Below are 20,874 nucleotides of genomic sequence, written 5' to 3' on the forward strand. Positions count from 1 at the left end.
ATGCTATCGTTAGTAGGTACCTCTTCAGGTAAATTGTATTTGAAACTAGAGTCAAGTCCTTCCCTTGGAGAGACATCTGCTCATTCAGCAGACAAACATGCTGAGCATCCTTTGTGCCAGAGGCACATCAGACATTGCAGATGAAGGAGGGAGGAGGTATGGTCTGTACCGTATTGGCATAAGGAGAAGACCTCAACATCAGTGGAACAGAATAAGAAGCTTAGAAATATACCCACCCACATATGATAGTCTTTGACAGGAAGGCAAGGTAATCCATTGGAGAGAGGACAGTCTTGTCTACAATGATGCTAAAACCGCTGGGTATCTATATGGGGAGATGAGCCTTAACCCAGTAGGCCTGTGCTCAAATATCACTAGACTGGATCATAGGATGCTAAAACAAGGAAGAGGATAATAAGGAACTGCTTTAATCTTATTTACCGTGACAGTTGCAGAGGCACATGAAGTACATACTTAAAGTGGGTCAGGGTTACCCTATGTACGTGATGCTACAGTGAGTTTGGAACGTTTTCAATTCCCTTGCATAATGTTCTCAGTGTGTGAGCATTAGCTAAAGTGAACACTCCTTATTCTGACCTGTGAAGTCGTTGGTCAGGGCCCGTCTCACTCTTCATTGCGTAACACCCACTCCAGTGGTGCTTCCTTATCCAGGACCCTGTCCTTTCTGTTGCCTTTTACCCAGAGCTCTCTTCCCCAGTTCTTAGCACTGAAGGGCCTGGCTCAGGTGTCACTTCTTCTGTGAAGTCCTCCCTAACTGCCCAGTGCAGCACCAACCCTATCACCGTGTGTTTTTCTAAACCTGCGCCACCCATTTTCACATGTGCTTACCTATTTTCTGCTTCTTTGAGACTGTCAGCCCCACTTAGCAGTAACAATCTTTGTTGTCTACTTCTGTATCTCCGAGACTGAGAGTGGAGTCTGCCTATAGCACATGTTCAATAAATATTGTTGAATGTGTGAAAGGATTAGAAACTGAGAAGAAGGGTTAAAACTGGGAAGAGGAGAAACTCAAAGGAACAGCACTGACTGATTTGGGCTATGGAAGGCTATAGAAACCGGACGGGGAGCTACAGAAAGGATGAACAGGTCACGCAAAAGACTGCTACACAACTTCTGATAAGATGGTTATGAAGTCAGAATTGATAGTCACACAAGTTCTCAGAAAGGGCAGTGGCAAGGATGAAAAATAATACAATTAATACTTTCTAATTGCACCTTTGTTCTTTAATTAATTCAGTTATTCTAAGTTCCGTGAAATTTTCAAAGAATTTGTTTTGATCATGTTCCTCTCCCCCTCCCACACTTCCTCCCAGATGCACCTGCCTTTCCTACCCACCCAACTGCATTCTCTCTCTCCCTCCCTCCCTCCCCCTCTCTCTCTCTCTCTCTCTCTCTCTCTCTCTCTCTCTGTCTCTCTCTCTCTGTCTCTCTCTCTGTCTCTCTCTCTGTCTCTCTGTCTCTCTGTCTCTCTCTCTCTCTGTCTCTCTCTCTCTCTCTCTCTCTCTCTCTCTCTCTCTCTCTCTCTCTCTCTCTCCCTCCCTCCCTCCCTCCCTCCCTCCCTCCCTGTTCATCTAGGGCTGGGGCCTCATGAAATCTCCTTTATCTTTGTTGTCATGTCTACTTGTGGGGTCATCTTTGAAGGCCTTGTTTAGGTGACCACAGTGTTGGGATTTCATGGGTACCACTACCCAGGCAAGTCTAGAAGACTGTCTCATATCAGGCATCCTTAAAGATCCTCTGAATCTTTAATCTTCCCACCCTTTCTTCCGCTATGTTCCCTGAGCCTTTGGTGTAGGACTTGTGGTATAGATATACTGATTGGGGATAGGTAGCCCACAGTTGCTTATTCTTTGCATTTTGACCAGTTAGTGGATCTCTATGGAAGCTGCTTCCAAAAGTTAGAAGTATATTGATTTAGGATAATGGGAGTAGTTGATTGTCCACTGGTGTCTGTTGCACCATGTTTAATCTGTAGGTTCGCAGTACCAGGTCTAGGCTCCATCAAAATGAGTAGTCCATAATTCAAATTAGATAGCTATTTGTTAGTTCTAAGATGCATATGCCACTATTGCACCATTGGGGATATCTTGCTGGGCTAGTCATTGTGGTTCTTGAAGTGAAACCAACAGTATACTGATGCTCTAGGAAATGAGAGTAGATACACATTCAGACCTTCACAGGTGATGGGCCCTTGAACAAAGAGGTGAGCCAAGAAATGTAGCATATTTTGAGTATACAAATGTGTTGGCCTCTGTTACGTTAAATTTGAAGTGACTACAAAAAATATCCAGCCAAAGACATTGAGTGGGATGTTAACCACACTGACCAGAGACTTGGGAAAAGGGATTAAAGAAATGGCATTGGAAACAACAGAGTATGGGTGGGAACAGAAGGAATAGAGGAAACCTTAGAAATGGCGATGCACTAAAGAAAAAGAAGAGGGAGCCAATGATGGACCCTGGGAATTATCTAAATTTAAGACATTAAGAGGAGCATGAGAGCAGGTGTTGGGCATGGTGACTCCTGTCTGTAGTTCAAGAGTAGGAGGGCTGGGAGTTCAAAGCCAGTCTAGGATGCAAAACAAGGCTCCATCTCAGAATTTTTTAACTAAGTGTGCAAATCAAGGAAGGAGAATTTTGAAAAAGAATGATTAGTAATACCAATTGCCTTGATGTCAATAAGGAGCAATCAGTGGTCTTAACAAGAACAACTTAAAGAGAAAATAAAATATAGAACATGATAGTTTGGGGGAGGAAATAGCACCTAAGGAGCTGAGCATAAGGCACAAGATGCTTTCCAAAACATGGAATGGTAGGTAGTGGGGATTTATGACCCAAAGCACTGGTAGGAGAAAGATGGTCTCTGCTGCTTTAAGATCAGAATACCACTGGGTTAAGGCACATGATTCTCAAGCTGATGATGTCATAAGCATTATGGGAAGACAATACTGAACCAAGTGAGTACAGGTAGAGTGACAGATGCCAGCAACGCCTGGCAGGGAGTCAGAGATCATTCCTTCATTATCATAGTAATTACATGCGTGAGCAGTTCTTCCCAGCAGTGCTCTGCCTCCTGGGCATAGAAGTGAGGATGAGAAACAGTTGGCTTGGTCATGGTCGTCTACCAGCTGAGTAAATGTGTCATGAAGACAAGGAGGGGAGACATTGTAGACTGTGGTCTAGGAGGTTGGGTCTGAATGAAACATAAATAAAACATGGAAGTCAAATACGGGGAGAGAGACTGAAGAAGAAAAAAGCTCAGAGAGAAGAGAAAGAGATCTACAAAGATGGCAGAATGCTGCTAAAGGTGGTTTATTTAGAACCCAGGAATGACTTGGAACTTCAGAATTTAGAATTTGGGCACATGGGTGTGGCTGGAGGAGTAGTGGATGAGATGGGGGCCAAAGAAAAAGGTGAAAGTTAGACCTTAGAAGAACCCATCATGTTACTCTATACACCCTGAAGATGTACCCAGCCTCGGGGAGGCAGATGAAGGTCAAATCCAGGGCATTCGGTGAGTGGCTGTCAGTCTGTGGGTAACAGGAACACTAATGAGAGGGAGAGGACACACGGCTCTAGGGATGGGAACCAACTGAGGTATGGATGCTCTAATGAGGACTTTTAAAAAATATTTTATTAATTTATTCATATTACATCGCAATTGTTAGTTCATCCCTTGTATCCTCCCATCCCTCCCTCCTTCCCGCTTTCCTCCTACTCTCCTGCCCTACCTATGTCTGTGACTGAGGGGGCAGTAAACTTCGAACCCCTACCCAGATCTAGCTGATAGGCAGGACATTCTCCACCATTGAGTGGAGAGTGGGGACTGACTTTCACATGAACTCTGGTGCCCCATTTTTTACCACGTCCCCTTGATGGGGAGGCCTGGTGGCACTCAGAGGAAGGATAGCAGCCTACCAAGAAGAGACTTGATACTCTCTTCTGCCAGGCAGATTCTGGGAGAGTTCTTCCTAAAGCTGTCAGAGCTGGGGCTGGTGAAATGCACTGAAAAGGACAAAGGGATCCTTGGGTTTTCATGAAGACAGGGGGTGGGGTAGAAGGAACCTTGTAATACTAAATGAAAAAAGTGTACATCAACAAGTAATGTAGAATTAAGAAGTAAATTAAGAAGTAATGGAATATTCCACCATGGGGGCACATGTCCATACTCCCGGCACTTAGGAGATTAGAGGCAGGAGAGCTGGGAGGTCATGGCTATCTTTGGCTACATAGAAAATTTGCAGCCAAACTTCACTGTAGGATATCCCATCTCTACAATGACAACCAAAAAGACCAAAACAAAACCACAAAAAGTAAGATGGCATCCATTTAGCATAAGAAATACATTTGTTCTTATTCTTTTAATACAGAAATATAAATGTATCCCATTAAGATCCCTGTCATAGAAATTAATATTGGAGCACCAGAGTATGTGATTTACTTAAAACTGATAGAAGTTTATACTTTAGCTGAATTGCTATTACTTTACAAGTTTTATTTAAGGTATCAATGTTAATATTGGCATGTATGTGGTTTTTTTTCTCTCTCTCTCTTTTTAACAGATTCTTGACCAAGTACCAAGCCCATGGATCCAGGACTGGTTTGTCCCATGGCCTGCTCTGAACAGTGTACAGTCTGATAGAAGATCCCATCGGCAAACCATCCCTTGGCCTTACGGAACAAGCAAAGAAGATGGGTCTGCTGAAGAGCCATCTGACTCTGTGCTTACCACCTTCTGTGCCCTTTTTAATCCTAGCATCCACTCTAGCGACTGCTAAGAGTGTGAGCAACAGCACTTTAAATGGCACTGATGTGGTCTTGGGCTCTGTGCCCGTCATCATTGCCAGAACTGACCATATCATAGTCAAGGAGGGGAGCAGTGCCTTGATTAATTGCAGTGTTTATGGCATTCCTGACCTAGACTTTAAGTGGTATAACTCTGTTGGCAAGCTGCTGAAAGAAAGCGACGACGAGAAGGAGAGAGGAGGAGGTAGGCTTCCAAATTCCGTCTATCATAAATTATAAATGGGGACTTAAAATCCCATACCCTTAATGTTACTTGTTTGTCCTCGTGCAAGTCACCTAAAGATTTTTTTTTTTTTTTTTTTTTTTTTTTTGTCTCCTGCAAAGGCATAAGGGAGACTCTATACTCTTAGGGACCCAAAGATGTAATTAACTCACTCTTTCCACACGTTGACTTGGAATACAAAGGACAAACAGTGATGTCTTTAGAAAGACCTCTTAGAATGGTATGTTGTGATGCACTTAAGACATTAGAGATACTTAGAGGAGGATGTTCCTTGAGTTTATTCCCCTTTATAAGATTTGCTTTCCTGTCCTGGGAATGATTCAAATGAGCAACGGAGCAGTTGATTATCATTGTATGTCCGTTTAGCTTATCCGTGATGGATGTAAGGACCAACTTCTTAAAGACTTGTCTGTGCACGCTCTCAGCCCAGCTACAGGCAGAGTGCTTTCCATGCTCTGGAGACACTGGCTGAGGTCCATGGTGTGGAGGAGCCTGGGAACCTGAGGCAGCAGAGAAGACTCTTGATATTTAATAAGTTTCTGACTGAAAATTGTGAATCCTCTCCCAAAACCCTGAGCTTCCTTCACCAGACACTGCATCCAAAGACAGGCTCTGTGGTGTCCAGAGACAGGCTTTGAGGCATCCAGAATCACCCTTCTTGTTTAAGATGTGAGGAGTGATTGTGTGAAAATCCCAGCACGCGGTGATTGACGTGAAGGAGTTAATCTGCCTAGTTCGGCTTTTGACTGTGATGAAGTAGGGCACTGGGGGGTGGGGGAATACAAAGACTATTGTTCAGAAGCAGCCCCTCTCCCCCTCCTCCCTCTGCTTTGCCCTCCCCACTCCTTAACCCTCTAACCAATGAACAATCCCCCAAAGAGTTTCTGCTCCAGAAAGGAAAAAAAAAAAAACCTACATATTTAATCTCTTCCCCTCGTATTATCTTAATTGCTCTGCAAATGAAGAAAGCCAAATGCTTTGCATCTCCTTAGGAGGTTCTGGCAATTGCACACTTCTGTTTCACAGTAATGTTCCCAGTGGAGAAGGCTGCTAGAAGTCTTAACTGCCTGGGATGTGCCCCTGGCTGCCACGCTACCGCTGACATTGTTCAGCTTAGCCACTCACGACTATCCTGCGTAATATAGCTGCTTCCCTTCGATCAAGATATTATATGTTATAAATCATACGTATGTTTAACCTAGGCAAAGGACAGCCATTCTCCAACTCTAATGGTGCTATCATAGGAATTTGAAGGTGTAGGAGACTTTACATACATTGTAGACATCTATGAAATCTGCCCGAGGTCCTGCTGTCAATCAAATGGAACCTTCACTACGGACAGTGGAGAGACAAGAAACACCACCCCTCCTTCCACAACCACAAGTCAAAAGGATGACATCACATGAGAGAAGGGAGGATAGTAGCCATGGTAACGCACATACAGACCTCAGTAACCTTAGCAGCTTGTTTTTTAAGCTCAGGGACTCCTAGGGACATCAGGGTAAAACCTAGAGGCTCAGGAGCTCTAGACCACGTGACGCCCGAAGCAAAGGTTACTCCTGGGTGTTGAAAGAGGGGTTTGTCTACTCAACTGCCAAGTCCTAGAGAGGAGAAAAACCAAAGTAATATTGTAATGCTGGTGCCTACATTTCAGTCACATCATTGTGAACGTTGTTCCACGGTTGTACCCTACTGCTTAAAGAAATACACAGTGTCTTCATTGAAAAGGTCCTTGGAACCATGGAGTCAGTCTCAGATAGTAAACCCCCTGGCTTGCCTTCTTCATCTGTCTGTACAGCTGACTGAGCTATGCTAGACAGTAGTTCTAGTTGTTTTCATTTTGTTTTGCTTGTGGAAGCTCAAGTTGCCCACACAGCATCTTGAGAATCGCAGCACCAGAATCCCGCGCTCACACCTTCTCTGTAGACTTGCCGACAAAGCAGTTAGCTGCTTTAAATCTCATAGAAGAAGATGTGTGTTCAGTGTTTAGGAAAGGGCTCATGATACCAGTACTTGATGTCCCAGCCCAGCTTTTGTAATTACAGCACGAAATAATCATCATTTCAGAGCATGAGCCACATGGGGAAATGCAGCAACGATCACACTCTAGTGAGTGTCACACCTAGCCAGCATCACACCTAGCAAGCGGGCAGTGCATGGGAAATGGAAGAAAGGAGAGAGCTCCTCAGGAGGGCATTAGCACTGCTGTGGTGCTGGGACAGCCTGGGAGAGCCCGTAGTCTTTAACTTCTCATTGCTGATAGAGTAAATGTCCATTTTATAACACAGATGCAGGGTTCTGTTCTCAAGCCAGTACACTAGAAGTTTAAATTGGGCTGTATTTCATTTGCAACTAAGCAAAAGGGTGAGTGACTACAGGAAGCTAAAACCCCATTATTAGGAGTTTATGTAGATACGACAGGGGTGCAGGGGCACCATTTAAGCCAGATGAATCAAATACAGACAATCTTCATTAACAACTCTTGCACGAGCACTGTGTACTCGGTTATATGTAAAACTTCTAGTTCATTTTCCATCTGTCAGACGAGTATGTTTAGCCTTAAACTGGTGAGAAACATTGTGGAGCATCTAACAGCAAAAGTGTGGGGAACATTCCTGCAGAGAAGAGACCTCATAACCACTATCAACCTAGTTAGAGTTAGGATCTTTGCTGTAGTGTGTGTGTGTGTGTGTGTGTGTGTGTGTGTGTGTGTGTGTGTGTGTGTGTATGTGTGTATGATGCACACACAAATGTGTTCATAATCATTGGTCAGTTTCCCAATTATGACTGACTTTGTGACTAGCTGAGAAAGAAACAATTTCACATCTCATTTATGCCAAGAAAGTTAATAGCTCCTATACTGTGCTAGAAAGAATGGAGCCATTTCCTGCCCTGACAGTAGCAGCAGCAGCTGGTTTGTTTGGCTTTTCTGGTTCCCCTCAATTCATTTCCAGGGTATCAGGAAAGCATAATATGTGCGCTCCATCTAGAAGAGTTACGGTTTGGAGGTCCACTAAGAGAACGTTTCAGATGGCCCACCAGCCGTGTGGTAGAGCACAATCAGAATTAAAATATGCACAAGCTCAAAATGCCAGAAATGTTCTGTTTTCAGTTTTCCGTTTTGCTAGAAATGAGTAGAAATGTCTACTCGTCTGGGAAGTGTTAAGAAAAATCCCCAATTATTCCAAAACACACTAATTCTCTAATGTATTTCACTGTGCTTTCTCACTGTGATATCAAAGCATCTAAATTCACATTAGCACCACCATCAGAGCTGTATATAATAGAAGTAATAAGTATCTCAAGAAAGTTGACGAGTCCAAGACCCTGGAAATATGCCTGGCTGTTGGAAGTGGCAAATTCTTCCTTTAAACCCCCCTTTTTTAAAAGTCTACTTTTTGTGTGTATTTGTTTTGCATACTACTCTGTTGCCAAGCACAACTAAGAATTTTCTTGAAAACAGCACAGAAAACTGACCTGAGCTGCCTTTACATTGCTCCACTGTTTTGCAGAATCTTTTAATAGTCTAGTAAGTGCCTTTTCACCAGCTCTGTAAAGTGCAAGTCACACTGGATTCAAGGGGGTCATTTCTTTCCTCTCTGCTTTATCAAACACACACACACACACACACTGACACACAGACACACAACATGTAGGAGAATCAGTTCTCACAGCATTAAATATAAACCACCCTGTCCCTTAAGTATAAAGTAGGAAATCAGCCAATAAAAAATCTGTACAAATTCCTCACTTAGTACATCCAATACTTGAGAATTTAAAAATACTCACCCAAAGGCATTAAACCAGTTTATGCAGTGGCGAGCTATGGTGAGCCCTGGTTTTCTCTGCTGTAAACCAGAGAGAATCCTTTCTTAACTACCAAGCTGACTTGCAAGTCTTGAATAAACACTTGTCTGTTAAATGCCTGGTATGGTGCCTGGAACTTCTCAGGTAAATGACAGCTGCTAATATTATTGTTAATATTCTGCTCTGTCCTCACCCGTAATGTATTTCAAATGCTAAAATCCCCATTTCCTAATACAGAGTCTCTTGTAATACAGATTTTTTTTTTTTTTTTTTTTTTTTGGATAATTTCTCGTTTTTGTCCGTTTTTCAACCTCAAAAAAACTACTTTTCTGGGGCTGGAGAGATGGCTCAGTGCTGGCTGCCTCATACAAGAGACTAGATTCAATTCCCAGCATCCACATAGCAGCTCATAGCTCTTATTTTCAGAGAACCCAATGCCCTCTGCTGGCCAATACATGTACTAAGCATTCACAAAGTACATACATGTACGTACATATGTACATACATACATACATATGTGCAGGCAAAACACTCATACCCATAATTCAAAATAAATGAACTTTCTTAAATTTTATTTTTGGGCTGGTAACACAGCTCAGTAGGTAAAAGCACTTGCCCTACAAGCCTGGCAACCTGAGTTTGAACCCTGGGCACCCACAGTGGAAGGAGAAAAACACCTCCCCGATGTCCTTTCTAACCTCCACATGCGCACTGTGATACACACTAATAATAATCATACAATTTTTCCCAGTAAGTGCAAAAAGAGTATCTCCTTAAATGCTATTTGAAATTTCAAAATAACCTTCTGGTTTGGTGCACAAAGGACTTTTTGATAGCTGAGACCCTTCTTCTCCTGAAGGCAAAATATATGGAAATTGCACAGTATGTCCAGTGCAGGGTAAACATTCCATTTTGACTCTGTGCTTATGGATATTCAGCTGGAACCTGTTCCTACCACCACTGCGTCCATGTGGCCAATTCTGAGACAAGTTCAACCCTCATAACTGGGGGGTCTACAGGGACGCTCCACGGTCAGCTGCTAAAAAGTGTACCATAAACAGAATAGGTCCTACAACACAGAATTAGTCACCCAGCACCATATGCACCAGCACCACACTTTCCAAGGAGAAGCCCTGGCCTATGCTAAGAAAACCTTCGGAAGTAAATCTCTGAGTCAAGTCTTTTTGTTTCGTTTTGTTTGTTGAGACAGGGTTTTTTTCTGTGTGGCCTTGGCTGTCCTGGAACTCACTCTGTAGACCAGGCTGGCCTCAAACTCAGAGATCCACCTGCCTCTGCCTCCAGAATTCTGGGATTAAAGGCATGTGCCAACACCACCCAGCTCTGAATCAGGGTCTTTAAACCCTTAATGTATTTCCCCATAAAGGGTGTCACTTAATGATATTTGAGTTTGTTTTCAAGATTGGCTCATATTAAAACCTAGCCTAATAACCGCCATTTGAGTGTTTCTCCGGTGACTTGTGCTTAATTTGGGATGTAAAACCAGACATATACAGTCTTAGGCATGAAAGGACCCTTTGAGGTCCATCCCATGTAAGAATGACAACTCAGATTTCCCAGATGGGAGTCACTTATGAAGCAGGTACATTGTGTCCTGTTTTGGAAGGTCAAATATAGTTACTCTCAGAAAAGTCCATAGCTAACAAGCATAGAATGACATGCTTGGCATTTTTTTAAAATTAAGATTATATCAAATTAGCAAGAGAATCAGTTTTTGTTTTTCCTTTGCCAGGATGTAAAGGCAACAGGTTCTTTTCAGATATTAATTCTTCAAAGCAGAACAGAGCTTCAGACTTGAACAGCAAATCCTTCCATCCGGACACCTTCCTGCACTAAAAGCTGAGCTATTATTCCAAGCACCTTTGCTCCATGTGACATAGGAAATGGCTTGTTAGTGCTGCCCCAGCTCTCTCTCTCTGAAGAGGACTCTTAGGAGGATTGAGGGTGGGGATTAGAGCACCAGAAGGCTTGAGGCTTGCTTGCGGTGTTTGTAACCTGAGTCTTGCAGTGGCTTCAAGGGGCTGTCATCTGCCCCAGCAGCAGCCTTGGAACAGGTGCAGCCATGCGGTACTGAATTTATTTTCAATTATATTTTGTGGAGCGGCATGAGATCCTTTCTCCTCAGCAGCCTGCATTCCACACAGCTGAAAATATGCATCACATCTATAGGCACAAACACATGCAGCCTGTGCTTTTTTGAAGAGCGTTGATGTAATACGATACTCGAGAGACTGTCAATTTATATTTACATAAATGCGCATTGCAATACTCACCACCAAATCATTTTTATGGATATTGGTTTAAAAAAAATAGCCTACTGATTTTGTCAGATTGTACACTCTTCTCGCAAGGCTGTGAAGCTGAGGAGCCCAAGTACCCTAAACAGATTGGGAACAGTTTTAATCTGTTTGCCCTACTCTCTGGAGATAGCGGAGGCACATGTCCAGTGGTTTATACATATATTCAGGGTAATGCTGCTAAGGGATAACCCTCTCCTTCAAAAAGACAATGTGGACTTTCTGAGAGCATCAAGCTTCTCTTTAATGGTCGGCCTCGGGAAAAGCAGGGAAGATGCACAGCTGGATTTTGAAGAGACAGGCTGTAACCACACACTGGATTGTTGTAGGTTCTGTCCTTGCTTTCCTTGGGGCTCTTCATTCACACTGCAGTAATTTGATGAGAAGCCATTTGCAAAGGCGCTGGATAGTTGCGGTGGTGCCGTGGGTTGGCTTCACGCTGAGCCATGTTGGCACCTGTGTTGGAAGATTCCTTGTTCCTTACAAGTTTAACTCCAACCACATAGTCCTGTTGAGCTCCTTACCAGAAAGTCTACTGTCCCGGTGGTGTGACATTGTGATGTAACTTGTGCCCAAGCCAACATGCCAGGATCATGATCCTGCCAGGCTTATTACCCACCTGCCTTGGAACCAAACTGCAGTGTCTCCTAGAGACCAGTGACAGGAAAGGAAAGTTCTAGAGCTATGCCCCATCCCCATAGGAGGAGAATTCCAGGAGGAGATGTAATCTAAGCAAGACACATTATTTTGAAAATGAAAAAAAATTGTTTTTAATTTTTTTCATTACATTGATTCATTACCGTTTGCCCATCGGTCAAGAAGTTTGCTTGATTTGATAAATTAAAAGAGGTCTAGAAGAAGGTTCTAGATGCCCCAGTTTACCATGCCCCTAGTGTGGGCAGTGTCCTCCCCCTCAATATGAGCAAGGCAATTTGCAGCCGTTGCTTTCCTCTTTATTTTGGCAACATGAAAGGTGAATGTTTTAAAACAGGACTTTGGTCCCTTTAAATATAATTATGGTTTGTCTAATAAATTCTGGGCAGAAAACATTGACAGTTTTTGGTCCTTGTTTCTTATGAATTGCCTGTTCATATGTTTTCCCTGTTATTTCAGATTTTTGTCTTAATTCATAAGGATTTGTTGTTGTTGTTGTTGTTGCTGCTGCTGCTGTTGTTGTTTGTTTGGAGTTTTTGTTGGGTTGCTTTTGTTTTATGTTTCATAGCCATTAAGCATTTGTCAGATATTCTAGAATTTTCTCCAAATCTCTAACTTCTTTCAACTTTTTTTGTGACAAATTTTCCTTTATAGCTTCTGAAATTCATTTAAATGCCTAGAAAAGGCCTCCGTCCCCCAGGGTAACCAAAGTTTCATGTCCTCTATTCATTTCATAGTTTTAATTTTATATATTAAGAGTGCTTGGTTGGACTTTTATTTATTACATAAAACAGGTTTACATGTCTTTTCAGTGTCTGGCTGGTTATCCCAAAGGTCTTCCCCCACTCATTTGGAACGTCTTCTTCCTCATTCTTAAAACTGCTGCTAGTTACTTTTAATCTGGAACTTTCTTCTTTGACTTAATAAGGGTCTCAGAGATGGCCGCCCAAGGCATGAGATGGGATAGAAAGGGGAAGTCAGCCAGGGGACTCAGGAGTGAGGAGGAGAGTCGTCTACACAGAGAAGAAGTGGTAGGAAGATCCCGGGGTCCTTCCTAATGTAAGAAATGTGTGTGTCATGTCTGGAAAAGTCAGTTAAGATAAAATGTTTGATACCCTATGAGCATATACAGGGGAAGGAGGTCCCCCTCAGTCACAGTCATAGGGGAGGGGAGCAGGGGGAAAGCGGGAGGGAGGGAGGAATGGGAGAATACAAGGGATGGGCTAACTATTGAGATGTAATATGAATGCATTAATTTAAAAATACCAATAAATACATAAATAAATAAAAAGATAAAATGCAGAGGTTGAAGGGGCCCAGTGCTCCTGTTCCATTTGGTGTCATGAACCCCCTGTCCTCTGGCCCTGTACTCTTTTCAAGCCTGTCTTCCTCCAAGCCCTGCTTTTTTTGGGGGGGGGCTGGTTTTTTTTATGCCTGGTTTGTCAGCTCAGCGCCCCACACTGCATTCTCTCTTGCTTCTTCTACCATCCCCCTCAGTCCCCTGCCCACTTTCACCCCCTGCTGGCCTCCCTCTTCTGCATGCTCTTGCACTTGGAACACAGTACTAGAGCTGTCTATTGGAGTCCCTTGAGGGACAGGACGCTTTCTGTAGTCAGGAGTCCTGTCTTACTTGTCTCTGTCGTCTCATCCAATGCAGAGCCTGGTACATAGACAGCTTATTCAGTGATGTCTGTTGGATGAATGAGTGAGCAAGATTTAAAAAAAAAAAAAAATCGCTGCCCTCCTGAAAATGTCAGCTTTGTCGTGAAGCCGAGCACATCCCCAGCAGCACAGCTCAAACCCCACACATCTCTTAGTTCCATATCTCTTAGTTCTCCTCTTCGTCGAAGAGGTTGTCACAACGCGTTCATTCACATGTGAGAGGTGTTCCTGTGCCCGGAGTTCCTAGAGGAAGACAGTGACAGATTGCTAACTGACCACAAATATACACTAGCGAATATGTCTGTGTTTTATCCTGAAGCCTCAGAGGTGTTGTCACTTTGCAAGGCAGCACTGGGAAGAGAGGAGGAGCTTAGAATGTGAGGTAGGGGCAGCAACCCTAGCCAGAAGCAGAAAGAGCACAAGACAAGTGGCTCAAGTGAATGCTGGGAAGGATCCTTGACCTCCAGTCTTCTGTTTTCTTTTCAGACTTACAATCGTCAACAGCCTGCCCTTTTATTACCTCCCAAAGTGTTGCTCCTGGGGCTGCCTTGGCTTCAGCTGCTAACACTTCAGGTTTTGATTTGCACTGAAGTGGCCCAGCCTCATGAAAATTCAGTGCATGTCTCTGACAGTCCCAGCAGCTACAGTTCAAACCACCGGGCAGCAGCCTGGTGTGCGCCTGCCTCCTAGTCACGGCACTGAAGCGTTCCTGTGACAGCCGCTGTGGGCGTTGTTATGTCTTTCACAACCGAAGTCGGGGCCTTTCCGGTACAGGTCTCATGGAAGGTATTCTCACAGACAGAGGTGGATGGAACACTACGACCCAGAGACAGTGTACCCCAGCCTTCCGGCAGGGGAGCTGCCCTGTGGAGCTGCTTCTTGAGCCTGGTCCAACCTGAGGGAGGAAAACCACAAAGCATAATTCATGGCATTTTTCTGGTTTTCCAGTCCCTTTGTGTTAGTAGACCATGTGCAAATGTATTTTTCACGAGGCAGACAGGAAGCTGAGGTTAAGGAGAATGTGGAACCTTAGGGTCCAAAAAAAAAAGAGTAAACTTACCAGTCAAGACGAAGAAACAGATAGAGACGTATCTAGCTTTTGAGAGCAGAGGACCAGAACTTTAGTTCATCTGACGTAAGCTTTGGAAGGTGTGTGTGCTTGAGTGCATGTGTATGTGTGTCTGTTTGTCTCTCTGTTGTCTGCCTGCCTGTCTGTCTGTCTGTAGGCTTCCAGTATTTCGACTTATTATGTGGTCTGGTGACAGAATGTTAATCTAGATCACGTGTTCATTTTCCCATATGACACATCGGCAGGGCCCTAAGTGGCATTGATATTACCTGAATCCATTAAAAAAAAAAAAAAAACATGCTGTTGGCTTCAAGAAATATAATGATGTGTCAGTGTCCCCCTAGGTTGGAAGGGAAATCACTGTTATTTAATTAAGTAATGGTAAAAAAAAAAAAAAACTGTTTGGGCATCATAATATATGTATTTATATTTATTATGCCTTACAGGTAAGTCATAATACTCACTTCACACATATGTGTTTCGGCTTCAATTTTTAAAAGCAAACAGGTGTCTGGAGAGATGGCCTAGCAGTTGAGGGCACTTACTCCTTTTGCAGAAAAGCCAGGTTTCGTTCTTAGCATCCACACGATGACTCACAACTGTGTATAACTCCAGTTCCAATGACCCGACTCCATTTTCTGTTTTTCGTGGGCTTTTGGATGCACACGGTGCGTGTAAACTCATGCAGGTTCAAATACCTACACATAGATAAAAAAGCTTAAAAAAAAAAAAAAAAGAGAGAGTAAGTGAGATGTTTAAGGTTTGGATAAAGCATTCAGGAAATGTTAAAGGAATCATAGTTCTGAGCTATGAGCCATAATATATTTGTAAGTAATCACTTATCTGCTAAAAGTCCAGTTTCCCCAAAATGAACTGCAGATATGGACAGATCAGGGTGTGTTTGATATCGAACTATGCTGCTTTTAACAACTCAGTAAGACACTTTCAAAGAGTCTGCATGTCTGAACCCAACTGCTTGCCCCCAGGTTAGATAACTGGGAGTCAATAGAAAATGTAAAGCATATCTGGAATAAAGGTCAAATTCAGAACATTTATAAATACTCAGTAGGAAAAACATCTCCTCCTTGTAGCTACTGTGCATTTTTGCATTTTCGTTTCCTGTGAAAGGGACAGAATTTCACTAAATCTATTCAAGGACGAGGGGGCGGGGAGAGAGAGGAGAGAGAGAGAGAGAGAGAGAGAGAGAGAGAGAGAGAGAGAGAGAGAGAGGAGAGCTGTTAACTTCCACCAGGGAAGCTCTAGGTTAGGCTCTGAAGCCCAGCACCCTGCATGTAGAATAAACTGTCCATCAGTCAGGGCATCCTCCCATCCCCCACCCCAACTGCCTGCTGTAGTCTACATAAAACATGCGCATTATAAGAAAATAAGTTGATAGAACAGTTTCCCTGGCCTCCAGTCATTGTGTGTGCAGCTTCATCTTCAGCAGGAGGATTCAAATTCATAGACAGGGAAGGAAAGCTTGCCTGAGCTGCACCGGAATGGACATGAGATGGGCCCCATGCTGGGTTTGTGTGGTCCTGCACAGTCACAAGAAACTGAAGTCAATGGACTTTCTAAGCCAGCACTTTCTGCTCTTAGGGAAAGTACACCGGCTGGATTGTTAGGGTTCCTCTGGGACCCCAGGAACCACTCTTCATACAGGTTCTTTCAAAAGGCAAAGAAAGTTGACAGCATCCGAGTGGTGGTCTCCTGCCAGAGTCACTACAGCGGGCAACGGGGAAATGTTGTGACCCCAGGGGACTATCAGCATTGCTGAATCTAGCCTCTTTAAACATGCCCTTTGCCTTAGAAGACACCAAGTTCTAGAAGTTAGCAGTGTTGGGCCTTGGACTTGTGAATGCGAGACAAGGGCTCTGCCATGAGAAGGAGTTGAGCCAGTCCCAGCCTCATTAGACTTTCAGTGGCAAGTAAAAAAATCACTGTATCACTGTTGTGATGGCAGGAAGCAAATTCAGACACATGACCATAACAGACACTGAAAACTGTGTTAAATTATCCTACCTCCTCTGGTTGCTTCAGAGGACAAGAGGCCTTGTATGAAGAACTAGCTGCCCATTCCTCAAAACTTCCAAGAGTCTTAGCTTGACGCTTCCTTGCTCTGTAGGAGACAATATGAAGTGGGTATCAGTATTAAATTTCTGACTGTGACCCAGTACCTGGAAACCAAGCCTAAGGTGTAACTTCACAGAAATCTTGAGAGGTCCAGGAGCACAGGCTCCAAATTCATCTCATTCATCCCACAGGATTTAGACCCACACATTCCCACCCTAGCATAAGGTCATATTTATCCGAGTGCCTTCTCCCCCCTTGCCAGGCTTATCATCATCCTGATGGGACTTCACTGATGTTCAAGGTTAAAACTAATTGATATTAATTCATATGTGACCCCATTGTCAGCTTACAAACTCCAAACAGTGTAGACAGTTTACTGTGAATTCTCAAAATTAATGACATGGATTAGGTTTAAATAACTGGAGTCATAGAAGGATGACAGCAATCCCAAATAAGAGTCTCCCAAGCAAGCAGTTACAATTTAATTGATTCTCCCCACATTTTATGCTGAACCTAAAATGCTTTCCATCCCAAAAGGCCTCAGACTCCCCAGCGAAGTGTGCTCAGTGGAGGTCTGCTCACAGGCAAGCCAGAAAAGCTTTAAGGAACTCTTTCTTTAAAACGCTGCCCTTTTTCCAGATTATCTCATTTTCTACAAGGATTTGGAGTCCTACACTATAACAATGCAACCTTGTCTACTAAGGAAGTCTCACTCCTTTGGAAACATTGCCTCTAGTGGGCTGCCCAAACTCCAGGAATGTCCGAATACCCACAAGTACACAAATAGCACTAGTTGGACTAGGGGGGGGGTAATTAATTATAGCAGCAACAACAAAAGAGAGGGCATGAAGTTCAGAGGGAGGGATATGGGGAAAGCAGGGTGCTAGAGACTTGGAGGTACAACTCAGTGATATAGCATTTGTCTAGCACGTGTGAGGCCCTGGGTTTGAACCCTATCGCCACAAAAAGAAGCTGGTGGATGGGGAAAAATACAGCCTTCCCAAGTCCAAATCCACACTCTTGTTATACATACTACATTTAGGTATGTAATCGTGGGGAAACTGCTCAGCTGCACCTCAGTTTCCTCGCCCATAACATGGAGCCCACATTAGTGCTTCTTTACAATGCCCCAAAGGAAATGGGTGAGAGACTGTCACAAGTACACAGCAAGCGCAGCTGTCACACGTTCGATGCTATCATCGGTTGCCGTGGATGGTTTTAGACCGGGGTGTAAGATTGTTTGGCGATGGAAGTCGCGAACGCTTGGTTGAATTCTCTTCCCTTCCTTCCCAACAGGAAAGTGGCAAATGCTGGACGGTGGCGTCCTGAACATCACCAAGGTGTCTTTCTCAGACCGAGGCAAATACACGTGCGTGGCGTCTAATATCTACGGCACGGTAAACAACACGGTGACCCTGAGAGTCATCTTTACCTCTGGAGACATGGGTGTGTACTATATGGTCGTGTGCCTCGTGGCCTTCACCATTGTCATGATCCTCAACATTACCCGCCTGTGTATGATGAGCAGCCACCTGAAGAAGACTGAGAAAGCCATCAATGAGTTCTTTAGGACAGAGGGTGCCGAGAAGCTGCAAAAGGCGTTTGAGATTGCTAAGCGCATCCCCATCATCACCTCAGCCAAAACTCTAGAGCTCGCCAAAGTGACTCAGTTCAAAACCATGGAGTTTGCCCGGTACATAGAAGAGCTTGCCAGGAGCGTGCCCCTGCCTCCGCTTATCATGAACTGCAGGACGATCATGGAGGAGATCATGGAAGTGGTCGGGCTGGAGGAGCAGGGGCAGAATTTTGTGAGGCATACCCCAGAAGGACAAGAAGCCGCAGATAGGGACGAGGTATACACAATCCCCAACTCTCTGAAGCGAAGCGACTCCCCGACCGGCGACTCCGACGCTTCGTCATTGCATGAACAGCCACCTCAGCAGATTGCCATCAAGGTCTCCGTTCACCCCCAGTCCAAAAAGGATCACGTGGATGACCAAGAGGGCGGTGGACAGTTTGAGGTCAAAGAAGAAGAGGAGACGGAGCCGTCAGAGGAACATTCCCCAGAGACTGCGGAGCCTTCTACAGACATAACGACCACGGAGCTGACGTCGTCGGAAGAGGCGTCGCCTGTAGAGGCTCCGGAGCGAGGACTGCCACCAGCACACCTAGAAACAACAGAGCCAGCAGTGACATGTGACAAAAACACCTGCATCATTTACGAAAGCCATGTCTAATCTTAACTCCGAAAAGCTATGCATATCAAGAAAATCAGGGGCTGCTCCTTATAATACAAATGTAGTATGCACTTGCCGCTAAGCCTTACCAGGAGACGCTCATCCCTTTAGGTAGGAGTGATGCCCCGTGAGAGGGACGACACCTGCGCTGAGTTCATGTGACTGGAATCACCCCAGTAGGAAAGGATGTGAGAAGTACTGGGGGACGGAACTGATAAGATGGGGCAGAGGTCTGTCCGTGTGATCTTGAGTTGCAGAGGCCATTCTCCGCCAAATCCCGTAATTGGTGATGCCCTTTTGGCCAGGAGGACACTATTATTAATAAGTAAGATGTTCTGAGTTCAGGAGCCCTGTCTAATGCATACTGAATTGCTTTTCCTTTTGAAAATTATAGGTCTGCTACAGTAGCAAACGCTCATACACGGGTTTGTTGCACTTTCTTCTCAGTTCTCATTATCTTCACACTTCTTTTATAATGGAGTAGATGTTATTCTATTAATATTAATTGCTCTTTCTGCCAGAGTCTTCTGTGTCCCCTTTGTCCTTATTTTTTTCCTTAGTATGTTTACCTCAGAGTCTTGGGTATCAGTCACTGACACGGCTGATATCTGTCATTTGTGACACTCCGAATTAGTTACTACACTTTTTCTTTTTCCTAATTTTCTCTTTAAAAATATAATAACTTCACATCTATTTCATATGCCTTTGTTTCCAATGAAGCTGCTATTGTGAAACTGAGAAAAAAAAAAGCTTTGCCCCCAAATAGCACTTTAACAGTCAAATATAAACGTTTACCTGCCCAGTTCTGAGAGCATTCAGGAGAGCTCTGCTGAGGTGTGGGGCAAGGTTGTAAATGCTTAGATGTCCCTACAGCACTCACGAAACTGGTTTACATGCAAGTGGCATCACCCTCCAAATGAAGATGGATTCTTTATCTGGGAGATTTATTGCTTCCAAAAACAGAGGTGTTTGGAGAATTCCTATAGGTACCACATGTCAGCTTCCCAGAAGGCCTTGCAGGGCCCATAGGGTGTGGTCAGCTCAGCAGTAGATTTAGGGCAGCAACTAGTGTCTCTGTGGTGAGCATAAGCAGTTCCCCCTGAGACTGCATATTTCACTCATTGGTCATTGAAAAGGAGCATAAAACATGAGGACAATGACATCGATGATTTTATCCTGAAACGATTGAATTGTTTGTCCCACTAACACATAGTATGTGTAAGGCAGCTTGATCTCAGAGAAGAAAGTCAAACCAGTCACCCAGAGGTTTAATACTTGACTGTGCCAATACCGAGCTGTCAGGCTTTTGGCCAATCTGTAAGAGAGGGACTGAACTCTGAGCACCGTTTGTCCCCAATGGCATCACATTCAGAGAAATAACCCAACATTTTAAATTTTTGAATTTTTCATGATTGTTTTTGAGGATTTTTGCTTTCATATCTGGGTTCACAAGAAACTTTATGCTGTGTCACTCAAATGAAAACTACCACAGCATTTTCAACAAAATCTAGAATTTTTCCCCTCCAAAATTATGAGGCCCACTTCTACCACAGTTTAAATTTAATCTCGGTAAGAATGATGAGTTATTTCATACTCAGCAAACAAGGGAGACTAAAACCTTTAAAAAGGTGTCAGAGTTGGGGCCACATTGCGTGGTGAGTGTGATGGGGCTATGATGTCAGAGGTTGCATGGCTTATCAGAACAGAGTGTTTAATAAGTACTTGATCACCATCAGAGGAAGTGACCTTGGATAACCTCTTTCTCACTGGGGTTTTTATCTTTTATCATTGAAGTGGGAATAGAATATGTATGCAGTGATCTAGATGACCCCTTGGCACTCTCTTAGAATTCCATGAAAGTCTTCAAATTGTAATAACCCTTTTAAGTCAATGGGAGCAAAAGCGGGGACATGAGGCCAGGTGCTTGTATGATAAGTGCTTTGCAGCAGGGGGTATCTGTAAGTGAGGGTAGTAGAATTGTCTGTAAGAAGTGACTGCAACATGCTTA

At 43.8% G+C, this 20,874-nt stretch overlaps 1 protein-coding gene across 1 annotated transcript in view; it reads left to right on the plus strand.

Annotated features, from left to right (window-relative positions):
- The window catches only part of Mfap3l (microfibril associated protein 3 like), a 39,266-nt gene extending 18,843 nt beyond the window's left edge, over window positions 1-20,423 (plus strand). Inside the window, exons 2-3 of the mRNA XM_051169955.1 lie at window positions 4,583-5,010; window positions 17,926-20,423. Of these exons, the coding sequence (XP_051025912.1) occupies window positions 4,713-5,010; window positions 17,926-18,866 (1,239 nt within the window). The 5' untranslated portion in view covers window positions 4,583-4,712 and the 3' untranslated portion in view covers window positions 18,867-20,423. The remainder of the gene's footprint in view (window positions 1-4,582; window positions 5,011-17,925) is intronic.
- Window positions 20,424-20,874: the final 451 nt, after the last annotated feature.

The sequence above is a fragment of the Acomys russatus genome, chromosome 27, assembly GCF_903995435.1.
Source record: "Acomys russatus chromosome 27, mAcoRus1.1, whole genome shotgun sequence".
Classification (NCBI taxonomy): Eukaryota; Metazoa; Chordata; class Mammalia; order Rodentia; family Muridae; genus Acomys; species Acomys russatus.